The sequence below is a fragment of the Haemaphysalis longicornis genome, unplaced genomic scaffold, assembly GCF_048455015.1.
Source record: "Haemaphysalis longicornis isolate Haplotype H1 unplaced genomic scaffold, Haemaphysalis longicornis Haplotype H1 scaffold_7, whole genome shotgun sequence".
NCBI classification, from domain to species: Eukaryota; Metazoa; Arthropoda; class Arachnida; order Ixodida; family Ixodidae; genus Haemaphysalis; species Haemaphysalis longicornis.
Window position 1 is genome coordinate 151,293,110 of NW_027526422.1, and position 14,237 is coordinate 151,307,346.

The 14,237-nt window shown below is 43.6% G+C and overlaps 1 protein-coding gene across 1 annotated transcript in view; it reads right to left on the minus strand.

Moving 5' to 3' along the window:
• Positions 1-1,288: 1,288 nt before the first annotated feature.
• LOC144146606 (fatty acid synthase-like) overlaps positions 1,289-14,237 on the minus strand; it is a 141,234-nt gene continuing 128,285 nt past the window's right edge. The window contains exon 22 of the mRNA XM_077678542.1: positions 1,289-1,315. Within this exon, the coding sequence (XP_077534668.1) occupies positions 1,289-1,315 (27 nt within the window). The remainder of the gene's footprint in view (positions 1,316-14,237) is intronic.

Consider the following 14,237-nt stretch of genomic DNA (forward strand, 5'->3'; position numbering starts at 1 on the left):
AGACTGTTCCAGCGAATACCTGGGGTGTTGAAGTCCCCAAGTATAATGAGCTTATGGTTGGAGTGTGCATTTGAGATATTTTCTATGGATGTGCGTGTTCGATTAAATTCAGAAGGTAATACATCCGGGGATATATAGAATGCACCGATGAGTAGCTTCTCGCCCCTCGTGAGGCCTACCTCAAGCCAGACTGATTCGTCTAGGGTCTCGAGGTCAGCACGCCGCATGCACTGCACTGAGTGATCAACGGCAATGAGAACCCCGCCACCTTTTTGTTTAGGTTCAGTTAATTTTCTGTCGCTTCTAAAGATTTGACAGTTAGAAGGAAAATAGTCGGAAGACGAGATATCATCGGAAAGCCAGGTTTCACTAATGACAATTACAGAAAATTTAGAACATACAATATTCTAATAAATTCAGAGGACTTAGTTCGTAGACCTCGAGTGTTTTGATAGTATATGTCGAGACTATCGTACTTACTGATCATTTTCAGTTATTTCACAGCTGTGCAGCATACCAGGGTGGACCTTGCCTTGGAACGGCTTGAAAAGGCAGCCTTTTGGCCACATAGACGGGTCGCTCAGGCGCCTAAAACACTCCTCGTTAACAGTTACGCAAAAAGAAGAATAGGAGTCGTACTTGGTCCTAATGCGTTTGCACGACAATGGCGTAACTTGCACAGTTGACAAGTGGGCCAACAGTTGAGCAGATGTGGTGTTAGCCGACAGTTTTGAAACAAAGATGGCCCTGGAGCTCGGTGGTCGGTGTACCACAACCAACTGAGAAGCTTCCGACGCACCCACGCGGGGAGGGCTCCTTTTCTTCTGCAAGTTCGTCGGCGGGCCATTTAACGCAGTGTTGGACCTTGGAGGCGGGGGCAGAGGGTAGACCGAAGGGGAAACCAAAGTGCTCAAGGCCGTAGCAGGTTGACTACTGGGGCGTTCAATGAACGGCGAAGCGGTGGTAGAGGACAAGAGGGGGGCACCTTCACCAGCTGCACCGGCGGCGGCTTCGGCGAACGACGACCTCGTAGGGATACCAGACTGCGGTGACGTCACCGGCGGCATGGAAGGATTAGCAGGCTTTGGGGGAGCAGGCGGAGAAGGCGGGGGACGCGCGAGCTCCCCTCGCAGGCAGCGAACCTCCTCACGCAGGGAAGCGACGATTGCAGCCTGCTGGGCAAGCCCAGCCACATTGTCCCGTCGCAGAAGCCGGTTCTCCTCGCGCAGCTCGGTGACTACATCGCCGAGAAAGGCAAAGCTGGCGCAGGCTTCAGAGAGGAGATTTCTCAGGGCAGCGACCTCTGCGCATAGGTCTGCAGAAGGGACGAGGCTTGCTCCGACAGGGGACGCCACTCGTTCGGCCGGGATGTTCGCTGGCTGACCGTCTTCGCTGGTTTGCTCACCGCGGTCGCTATAGGCCGAGCGGGTGACGCCGCAGCCACACAGAGATTACACACGAACGGCTGCTCACCGGAGATCAGACACTGCAGTTCCTCGTCCGGAAGAACAATGTACTTTCCGTGCGCACGGCGTTTACACGCAGAACATCGAAAAAACTCCTGCCTGCCGAAGAAAGCGAGGCAGCAGAGGAGACACTTGTCCTTACTTGGCGCCATCATGCGGCCTAATAATAACAATAATAATAATAATAATAATAATAATAATAATAATAATAATAATAATAATAATAATAATAATAATAATAATAATAATAATAATAATAATAATAATAATAATAATAATAATAATCATAATGATAATCAATTTATTTTCAATGCCCAGGAAGGACAGTGATGTCTTAGTGCTGGTACACTAACAAACATAAAAACAAACAAAATGACATGATATACATACAACACGTATCACTAAAAGTACGCTACACTAATAGAAGCACAAAGAACGGTAGTAACAATGATATTACACTCTATGGACGGAAGAGTTAGCCACAAATAATGTACTAGTTAAGTGAACATACAGCCAATTAGAAGATAGTGAGGTAAGGATAAAAGCTATACAAACTAGAAGTTGAATAAAACGCAGTAACGAGCAAACAAAGGAAGGTGGCATAGCAAGATTATGTGAACGGAGTAAGACATATCCTGTTAGCTACAAACAGCACTACTCAGCCCTGCACGAAACTGGGCCAGGGAGCCATTAAAAACATCCAATTTGTCCCCAAGAAAGTTGTACAGGCTTTGCAGTCGGTGGATAGGCGAGTGACGACTACTAGTTGCACCAGTATGGAATGGATAGCGCGATCGCGTGCACTTCTGGGGAACTCGGAGCATAAGCTGGGACAGAAGTTCTGGGCAGGAAATGACCCCGTGTAGTAGCTTGTGCAGAAAAAGATCAGCTCGATCACGCCTAGAACTCAAAGGAATCAGCTTAGGTAGCTGATGTTGACTAGAGGACGAAACAGAACTGCGTCCTAGCTGGTGTTTATATATTGGCAGGAATTTTTTCTGCACTCGTTCAAGATACTGGTGGTTGGACTGGCAGGTTCCATTCCAAACGACAGATGAGTATTCTAATTGGGTATTCTAATGAGTATTCTAATAATAATAATAATAATTAATCAATCAATCAATCAATCAACCTTTATTTTTGGCGCCCAGGAACAACCCTAAAGTCTTGGTACTGGTACACCATATACAAGCATTCATAAAAACAAACTAAAATCAAGACAACACAACACAGAAAACCATATATATGAAAGAAACAATAAGGTAAAAATAGTTACAGAGATCCCAGAATGCAAAACAGCAAAAAAAAAAAAGGAAGCCTAGTGTTAGAAGCCATGACACCCGGCCAGCAAAACGTTGAAGGCACGTGAAAAATTGAAAATACACAAGCAAATACTCAATGCACATGACGGAGATAGATTATACACATAAAACAAAGGTTTTGTAACAAAATGTTAGGAAGTTTCAAAATGGAAAAACGAAGTTCAGCGTTACAAGCACTGACACCTAAACCGACAGAAATTCAAGCAACACAAAATCAGGAAAAGTGAAAAACAAACAAGCAAGATGATGATTTGCATAAAATAAATACGGAACAGAAATACGGCACATAAATGACATAAAGGCACTTAAGCTACAACAGTTTTCAATTCATTAGAGAACAAAGACAAAGAGCTCTGGAATATAATAATCAATCAATCAATCAATCAATCAATCATGTTTATTTACGTGCCCAGGAACAGCCAGAGGCCTGAGTGCTGGCGCACGGATAGTTATATGAAAACAAAATACAAGAAACATATTGCAAGAAACAAACAAGCGACAAGACACACACATATTGAAGTAGCGAAAATTACAAAAATAAAGCACAGGCGGAGCCTGGGTACAGGTAAAAAAGAAAAAAGAAGATGCCTTTGTGGCTCAGCTTATTGTAATGAATACACAACAAGCAGAGAACAAAGTTTGACACTAAGACGACAAAAACAATGACAAGAGTATAGAGACAAATGATAAGACAAGCATGATAAGTAAACAGTTTCAAAAACAGGCAACTATATTGGTTAAACAGAACCGCAGAGAAACCAAATTTCAGCAATAAAAAAAAAGAAAAACGAACGACAGAGATATTATAGATGTTTAACATACCGTTTTCAACAGCGCAGTACGGTAAATTGTAAAGGAGCTTTGAAAGATGTCAAGGCGTTCAGAGAAGCGGTTGTAGCAATTCTGTATTCTGCGCACTGGAGAATGATTGGAGTTGCGCGCAGCAGTCAAGAAAGGGCGATGCGACCTGGTGGGCCTCTGTGGAACACTAAACTCTAAACAGTTAAGCAGGTCCGCGCAAGAAAGGTCACCATGAACAACTTTGTGAAGAAATGTAAGGTCTGCACGCATACGTCTGCAGGTCAACGAAGGAATGGAAGGAACTATGGGTAAGTCAGAATCAGGACCCGGACTGTGATTGTGATGACGGTGCTTAAATATGGATAAAAACTTCTTCTGCACACGTTCTATTAATTCACTACTAGATTTGGAGATGCCGTTCCAGGCAACAGAAGCATATTCTAACTGGGGGATACATATTGCATTGTATAGCATTAGAAATGGATCTGGAGAAGAGAATTCCTTTGTAATCCGACACACATTTCCAAGACTTCGGAGCGCTCGCCGGGTGATGAGCCTAATATGAGAAGAAAAAGAGAGGGTACTGTCGAAAAGAACTCCGAGGTCCCTAATCTCCTCAACCCTTTGCAAAGGAGCTCCCTCTATACTGTAGGAAAACAGTAGACGATGGGTTTTCCGGCTGTACGTGACAACCTTTGTTTTAGCTGGATTTAAAATTAGACAGTTTTTGCTGCACCAGACCGATAATTCCGACACATCCCTCTGCAAGGCACAGCAGTCCTGAAAACTGCTAATGTGCCTAAATAGTTTTACATCATCAGCATAGAGAAGAAATGAAGATTTTGTTAACACTGTTGACACATCATTGATAAAGATAGAAAACAATAGTGGACCCAGCACAGAACCCTGAGGTACACCACTCGTTGCAGTGTAAACACTAGACCTTTTGAAGTTTACATCTACGTAAAAGGACCGGTCAAGGAGATAGTTGGACAACAAGGCAACAAGGCTTGCATCAACACCGGACATAGTAAGCTTGTTAATTAATAATTTATGGTTCACTACATCAAACGCCTTACTGAGGTCAAAATAGATAACATCCAACTGGCCGTTTTCACAAACTGCAGCCGAAGCCTGTGTCATGAAGCTTGCAAGATTTGTAACCGTCGATCGACCCGAGAAAAAGCCGTGCTGATTTGGTATCAGAACGTTCTTGACGCAGGCAGCAAGAACGTTGTGCAGAGCTGACTCAAAGAGTTTTGAGGCGACACAAAGGAGTGAGATTGGGCGATAGTTGGTAACGGCTGACTTATCACCAGACTTAAATATTGGAAAAAATCGAGCAATCTTCCATGCACGAGGAAATTTGCCGAAAAGTAAACAGTTATTATAAATGGAAGTTAAGACAGGCACAAAAATGTTGCCATAAACCTTCATGAGGGCTGCTGGAATTCCGTCTGCACCACAGGAAAATGACGGTTTCATCCGTTTAAGGCTATCATTGACAAGTTTTTCATCGAACATAAGTGTACTAAAATTAGACATATTATTAAACGATAGGCGTTCGTCGTGACCATCTGGCAGTTGAAAGACAGAATGAAAGTACTGAGCAAAGCTAGTGGCGACATCCTCAACCTGTTCCCCATCGGAATTAAGCAGGCTAATGTGTTCTTTAGACTCCTTAGAACGGCCGCGTACATACCTCCAGAAGTCAGCCGGTTTCTGAGACGCAGAAGCCTCTAACGACTCTATATAGAGCTGGTGGTCACGCCGGTAGAGGCTTTTACAAAGTGAGCGATACCGACTAAACTCCGCTTTCCACTTGTCGAGCCCAGAACGCTTGGCCTTTTTGTGGGCGCTGTCCTTAAGTTTAAGCGAACTTCGAAGTTCTTTAGAGAACCAATGGGGAAATTTGGAATGAACAGGCATATAACAAGGGATGTACTTTTCCATGCCACTCCTGACAATTTCGGTAAAACGTCGAACCTGTTCGTCAACATCATTGACATCAAAAACACTAGACCATTCAGCAGATGAATAAAAGTGATAGGGCCCAACATAATCTCCACGCTTGAAAGCATATCGCGGGACTGCACAATCGTCAACACCACCATAGCAATGCTGGCCAGCGACAGAGACAGAGACAATAAGAGGGGGGTGAAACTTGTCGGGGTGTACAAGAGATATTTCGGAGGCACACACTTCTACGTTTTTCAAGTTCGAGAAGCACACATCTAGGAAATTACCACAGAAGTTTTCTATGTGACAGAACTGCTGCAAGGAGGTGAATGATTGAAAATCTAATAACATGGTGCATTTCTGCGCTGCATAATGGTTTTTATGCTGAAATGAAAGACTGTTCCAGTGAATACCTGGGGTGTTGAAGTCCCCAAGTATAATTAGCTTATGGTTGGAGTGTGAATTGGAAACATTTTCAATAGATGTGAGCTTTAGATTATATTCAGCAGGTAAAATATCCGGGGTTATATAGAATGCACCGATGAGCAGCTTCTCGCCCCTCTTGAGGCCTACCTCAAGCCAGACTGATTCCTCAGTCTCGAGGTCTGCACGCCGCACGCATTGCACTGAGCGATCGATGGCAATGAGAACACCGCCACCCTTTTGCTTGGGCCCAGTTAACTTTCTGTCACTTCTAAAAATTTCATAGGTCGGAGGAAAATAGTCGGAAGATGAGATATCATCGCAAAGCCAAGTTTCAGTAATAACAATAGTAGAAAATTTGGAGCACACAACATTTCTAAGAAATTCGGAGGACTTAGTACGTAGACCCCGAGTACGTAGACCCCGAGCAATAATAATAATAATAATAATAATAATCAATCAATCAATCAATCAATCAATCAATCATGTTTATTTACGTGCCCAGGAACAGCCAGAGGCCTGAGTGCTGGCGCACGGATAGTTATATGAAAACAAAATACAAGAAACATATTGCAAGAAACAAACAAGTGACAAGACACACACATATTGAAGTAGCGAAAATTACAAAAATAAAGCACAGGCGGAGCCTGGGTACAGGTAAAAAAGAAAAAAGAAGATGCCTTTGTGGCTCAGCTTATGGTAATCAATACACAACAAGCAGAGAACAAAGTTTGACAGTAAGACAACAAAAACAATGACAAGAGTATAGAGACAAATGATAAGACAAGCATGATAAGTAAACAGTTTCAAAAACAGGCAACTATATTGGTTAAACAGAACCGCAGAGAAACCAAATTTCAGCAATAATAAAAAAAAGAAAAACGAACCACAGAGATATCATAGATGTTTAACATACTGTGTTCAACAGCGCAGTACGGTACATTGTAAAGGAGCTTTGAAAGATGTCAAGGCGTTCAGAGAAGCGGTTGTAGCAATTCTGTATTCTGCGCACTGAAGAATGATTGGAGTTGCGCGCAGCGGTCAAGAAAGGGCGATGCGACCTGGTGGGCCTCTGTGGAACACTAAACTCTAAACAGTTAAGCAGGTCCGCTCAAGAAAGGTCACCATGAACAACTTTGTGAAGAAATGTAAGGTCTGCACGCATACGTCTGCAGGTCAACGAAGGAATGGAAGGAACTATGGGTAAGTCAGAATCAGGACCCGGACTGTGATTGTAATAATAATAATAATAATAATAATCAATCAATCAATCAATCAATCAATCAATCATGTTTATTTACGTGCCCAGGAACAGCCAGAGGCCTGATAATAATAATAATAATAATAATAATAATAATAATAATAATAATCAATCAATCAATCAATCAATCAACCTTTATTTTTGGTGCCCAGGAACAACCCTAAGGTCTTGGTACTGGTACACCATATACAAGCATTCATAAAAACAAACTAAAATCAAGACAACACAACACAGAAAACCGTATATATGAAAGAAACAATAAGATAAAAATAGTTACAGAGATCCCAGAAAGCAAAACAGCAAAACAGCAAAAAAAAAAAAAAAAGGAAGCCTAGTGTTAGAAGCCATGACACCCGGCCAGCAAAACGTTGAAGGCACGTGAAAAATTGAAAATACACAAGCAAATACTCAATGCACATGACGGAGATAGATTATACACATAAAACAAAGGTTTTGTAACAAAATGTCAGGAAGTTTCAAAATGGAAAAACGAAGTTCAGCGTTACAAGCACTGACACTTAAACCGACAGAAATTCAAGCAACACAAAATCAGGAAAAGTGAAAAACAAACAAGCAAGATGATGATTTGCATAAAATAAATACGGAACAGAAATACGGCACATAAATGACATAAAAGCACTTAAGTTACAACAGTTTTCAATTCATTAGAGAACAAAGACAAAGAGCTCTGGAATATATCAAGACGATCAGAATATTCATTATATGCACATTGTATTCTGCAGATGGACGAGCATCGTTTACTTAAAGCATCTGTTCTGAAAGTTCGAAATCTTCGGAAAAGTTTGTTCGGCAAGTTGACATTGATAAGTGCAACCAAGTCATCACACAAAATATCACCATGAAGAAGTTTATAAAGAAAGATAATGTCAGCTCTCATTCGTCGACACCAAAGGGAAGGAATACTTTTGAGACAAGACGTGCTGCCGTTTGCGTCTTCTTGTACATGACGGAAACGGTGCCTAAAGATAGAAAGGAACTTATTTTGAACCCTTTCGATGCGGTCACTATTGGACTTGCAAGTTCCATTCCAAACAACAGAACCGTATTCGAGAAGAGGTAAGCACAGAGCCGAATACAACTTTAAGAAAGGAAGAGGACTTTTAAACTCTCTAGAATACCTGCAGACAGCACCCAGACATCGAAGAGAGCGTCCGGTAATTTGTGTAACGTGGGAAGAGAAAGTCAGTGAAGAATCAAATAGTACTCCCAAGTCCCGAATTTCGGTCACCCTCGGCAGTGCAGTGCTTGCTATTTTATAGGAGTATTGCAGCTGTTGAGTTTTCCTACTATAGGAAACAACTTTCGTTTTTGAGGGGTTCAAAATTAAGTCGTTTTTGGTGCACCAACGATGGAATGACACGATATCAGCCTGAAGAGAATTACAGTCCTGAACATTACGCACTTCTCTGAAGATTTTCACATCATCAGCATACAACAAAAAAGGAGAATTTTTAATGGCAGAAGCAACATCGTTAATGAAAATGGAAAAAAGAAGGGGGCCCAGAACGGAGCCCTGGGGTACACCACTGGTTGCTTTGTACCTAAATGATGTTTGATCATTAACACTTACATAGCAATATCGCTCCTGGAGATAGCAACGTATAAGACCCACTAAGGAAGCGTGAACATCTAACAGAATGAGCTTGGCAAGCAATAACGAGTGGTTGACTACATCAAAGGCCTTGCTCATGTCACAGTAGACCGCATCAAGCTGGCTTCTACCAATGACTGCTGGGACAGCCTGCTCCATGAAGCATGCGAGGTTTGTGGAAGTTGAGCGACCACGCATGAAGCCATGTTGATTAGGAATGAGAACGTGTTTAAGTGAGAAAGACAAGACCTTATGAAGAGATAACTCGAATATTTTAGAGGCAGAACAAAGAAGCGACACTGGCCTATAGTTCATGGGGTCGGTTTTTGGGCCTGACTTGAAAACAGGGAATACACGACAGATTTTCCATGATCGAGGGTACGTGCCAGACCGGAGACAGTTATTAAATATTGAGGTGAACACAGGAACAAATATATTTGCATACGTTTTTAGAATTGCAGCAGGAATACCATCTGGCCCAGAAGAAAACGAGGGCTTTAGCCGCTTGATGCTGGCCCGCACGATGTTCTCATCCAATTGGAAACAAGCGGAGTAACCGTCCTGGTGACAAGAGACGCTGCCGTCATCACTACCACCGCTAAGCCCAAACAAAGAAGAAAACTGACGAGCAAAGCAGTCGGCCGCATCTGCAACCTCATCACCGTTGGAATCCAGTAGACGAATAGATTCTTTCGTTGTACTAGATCTAGAATGAATGTACTTCCAGAAGGCTCCCGGCTGATGAGTTGCTTTAGCTTCAACTGACGCCAGGTACAAAGCATGATCACGTTTGTGCAATATTTTGCATAGGGCACGTAGGCGCCGGAACTCCTGAACGAACTGATTCGCACCAGAGCGCTTCATCTTTCTGTGCGCGCGTTCTTTGAGTTTCAGGGCATCCCGCAATTCAGAAGAAAACCAGTGTGGGAACTTTAACTTCTTTGGTAAATATTGCGGGATGTATTTCTTCATACCCAAAAGCACAATCTCAGTAAAACGGTCAACTTGTTCATTGACATCAGAGTGGTCAATGACTGTTGACCAAGGGGCAGCAGAAAAGTAGCCATACAGCCCAACGTAATCTCCCCGGGCGAAAGCGTAGCGAGGTTGCGCATTGCTTGAAATTACAGAACGGTGGAGCATTGTAGGAAGGCAACAGGAAATAGAAAGAGGAGGATGATATTTGTCGGGTATTACTAAAGCACAATCAGAGCGCGACACATTAACGCCATCGAAGTTTGAAAAGCACAGGTCCAGAATGTTTCCACTGCAGTTTTTTATGTGATTGCGCTGTGCCATGGAAGTGAAAGACGAAAAATCTAGTAACCTATTACCCTTCTGTTGAAAGTGGTGGTTGTAGTGGGAACAGGTGAGGTGGCTCCACTGAACGCCAGGAGCGTTAAAATCTCCAAGGAGGAGGACCTTGAGGTCGCAATGAGTAGTGAGCACCTGTTCAATGGAGGAGACTAACTTATTGAACGCGTCAGGAACTACATCAGGAGGAACGTAAAAAACACCAACTAGAAGTTTTTCAGTTTTAGAGATATGAATTTCGACCCATAAAGACTCACCTACGTTTTCAATATCGCTACGTAGCACACACGGGAGAGATTTGTTAACTGCGAGAAGTACACCGCCCCCCTTTTGTTTGCATCCAGTTAAGGCACGATCATTACGATATACATGGTAATTTTGAGGAAAATAGTCATTGGATAGAATATCAGGGCACAACCAAGTTTCAGATATAGCTATTAACGGAAAGCAAGAAGCCAGAACATTACCAAAAAATTCAGTCGCCTTAGTTCGAAGACCTCGCACGTTCTGATAAAAAACATCTAAACTAGTCATTATTCTTTTTCTGATGTGTTGCGCTCAGAGCTGTGAAGCATGCCTTCGCGAAACATGCCTCGAAACTCCTTAAAGAGGCAGTCTTTCGGCCAAACAGCCGAAAGCCGAAATAATAATAATAATAATAATAATAATAATAATAATAATAATAACTCGGGCAGCATAACAGTAACACGGCATAGGATGTGGAGGGAGGAGATGTTAAAGAAAAGATGTTGCCGATGACATGTACGTTTAGGTCTTAAGATGTAAGGCGCGATAGCGTTACTTCAGCATGAAGGGAGCGTTTTGGATTGGAGTCGGCCAATACCAATTTATGCTTTCCGAGATGTTCAGTTCAGCGACGATACATAGACTCGCCGCAAGGATCACTGCGGCACAGGAAAGGCCGACGACATTTCCGTAGTGTGTGGCCGAAAGGTTGCGGCTGCGCTGGGTTGGTCAATTTGTCAGTGTCTCACCGTATTTATTCTCTAGCGTTTTGGGCTAACTAAATGTTTTGGTTTATTTACAACAAACACACACACACACACACACACACACACACACACACACACACACACACACACACACACACACACACACACACACACACGCACAGAGAGAGAGAGAGAGAGAGAGAGAGAGAGAAGAGGGAGAAAGAGGGAGAGAGTCAGAGCTTGGTTGAGTAAAATTTAATGGAAGTTGTTTGCCCCTGAGCATATCCTTGAATATGACCACATCGCGTGAAAAGGGTGGGCGTTTGCCCTCATTTAGCACAGTTTAAGGTTAATGTCGCACGTTTTTTACTTAACCTCTTCGCCCATTTAGACTTGTGAATATGTGCCTGTGAATACCGCGCCTATAGTTTGCAGTTATTCTGCGCTTAGATCCTTGTGTGGCACGGGGAAGGATGGTGTTCCTAGGCGTAGGATGAGAAGTTGCCTATATTTTTCGAGAAGAGAAGTGGGGTAGTCGTGGTCAACCTGCAGCACGGTATGTGATTTGGCGCGGATCTTCGTTGGTTGCATCGTTCCCTGGTTTTAATGTGACGTGAACTTTCATCTTGATTGTTTAGGTACTATGCCTGCAGCCAGAGACTAATGGCCTTGTGAGCATGTGTAACGATGTTTAAGCACATAGGTACACAGTTCCGTTAGGCGGAATGTAAAGACGGTATCCGCTTTCGTTTCCTGTGCGTGGAGGGTAATGAAGTCACAGCGATTGACACTGTAGTACACTGCGACAATTGGTGCCTTTGTCCTTTTAAACGTCCCGGCGCCGGCGTATACTGTGCTTTCGTAGTGTTAGAGAGAGATAGATAGATAGAGAGAGAGAGAGAGAGAGAGAGAGAGAGAGAGAGAGAGAGAGAGAGAGAGAGAGAGAGAGAGAGAGAGAGAGAGAGAGAGAGAGAGAAGCTCTTTATTAGAAGAAAGCAGAGAGGTCTGCAGGCATGTATTCGCCTACATGCTACTCTGCGGGGATGGGGTGGAGGAGGTAAAGGCCCTAAAGAAAGTAGGGCGAAAGAGAGGGGAAAAAAGAAGAGGTAAAAAAGAAGGCTACATGGAGTGTTCCGTCGGTCACGTAAAAGTCCAGGTGTTCTCGCAGGATGACGATGTGGAGTTCTACAGTGTCTCTGCGACGCCGATGTCGTGTAAATAATCAAACAGTGCATCTAACACTTTTCGCTGGGATGATGGAGATGACCATGGTCCAAGAAGAGCTTTCAATGATAAAAGTCCATTGTTGAGGCACTCGATCTTCTTGGCGAGGTCGTTCCTTTCCTGTTTGTACGCCGGACACTCTAATAAAACGTGTTCAGTAGTTTCTGGCAAACCACAGTTATCACAGTAAGGGTTTGTGGTTTGACCGAGGCGATGTCGGTAGGAGTTCGTAAGTGCTGCGTTGAGGCGCAGCCGATGGTAGAGCGCCTCAAGTCGACGTGGGATTCGCTCTGGGAGCCTCATTCTCAGCTTTCCTCGAAACAATTTGAACCAACCTTTTCGGCTGTTCTTGTGCAGGTCTTGGTCTATGTTTTTCGGTGGCGGGAGGGCTTTAATCGAGAGCCGCTGGATTGGTGACATATCCATCATGGCGTCCAGACGTTTTCTCTCTGGAGTTGCAGCATATATTCCAAAGGATGGCCGGTCCCAAATTCTTCCCAGGGCTCCTTTTGTGCTAGTAAAATGGCCTCTCAGATATATTCAAAGGTATTACAAGACAATTTAGGACCTGTGCGGTGATCTTGAAAATCGAGAAGCGGGTGCACCTGGCTGTCCTATCTGCTGTTGTGACAATGGTGCTTATTTGGCTTTCTTCAGTGCGGGTAATTTTCTGGTACGGCAGGGTGACCGATATCCGACTCGTGATCACTGCCTATAAGTTTTTGTTTTGTTTCTTCTTTTATTCCTGCTCTCCTGTGTATCGGGGTTTTACAATGTAAACCTAATGTTTAATTATTCCTTGTATTTTTGCGACTGCGCGATCGGCTCAGCCGCTTCTCTGTATGGCCATGCCAACAATTCTTACGTGACTGCTTCCTGACACCACATGCTGACATATTTTCAGGTTTTGTAGATTGTCCGCGTAGCGCCATTAATTGTTTACCTAAGGGAGCTTGCGTGCAATTAAGGCCCAAAAAATTCGAAAAATCATTTCAAATTTCTCGCAATTAGAAGCCATACACTCGGTATTATTATTTTTTTTTATTGCGAGGCATTTTATTTGGTTTCTGTTGCTAATCTAGGTTTCCCAGGGATTTAAGTGTCTGGCGTTAACCTTTCGCACGTGTTTTACTTAGGTAACACAATGTCAGCGCCGGTATTAGTACAGATTTTACAGGGGGTTTGGGCGTAAGTTGCGGGCGCAGCCAGCGACCATATGTGCCGAGCATGCGACTATACTCGGGAACAAGTTAAGAACGGCAATAGCTCATGTACGGTATCGCTCCGCCAAAGCTACGGACCCGGGTGACAACGGGCGCGCGCGTTTTGAAAGAAGATTGCTATGAATGCGCCATATTGCCTGCCTCTTCTCAATTAGTTAATTTGTCGTCACTACAGTAGTTTATACGCATATTAAGTCCACAAAATCAGGAAAATGGATCGTGACATGTTCAAAATATTCCCAGTAACGCAATACTTGCGCCGCGCGGAGTAGCATCCGGCTGCGGTGACGAGGAACAGCGGGCAACTTCCGTTGCCGTTCTTAAGTTGTAACCGGGTATATTTAAGGGGCGTAGAACGAACATCACGCGCAAGCGTGGCGCCTGCTTGAGTCACGTATCTTTTCTTTCGTCTCGGCCGTAGTATCATTGTCATCCTTTCCACAATCTAAAGTTGTCCCTGCTCTGTACTGCCGCTTCAGGCGAACCCTCGTATCTGGCTGCTTCAGTTATAGTTTCCGGTTTGCAGGGGTGACGTGCTTCCGGGGACGCTTGATGAGCACGGCTGTTAGCGGACGGCTAGCAGGCACGGAAAAACCGAAAAATGAGCCGAATAACGCTGTCGCGTTAAAAACATTTAAACGATTAAAAATCGGCTCAAGTATCTCATATATGCCTCCGT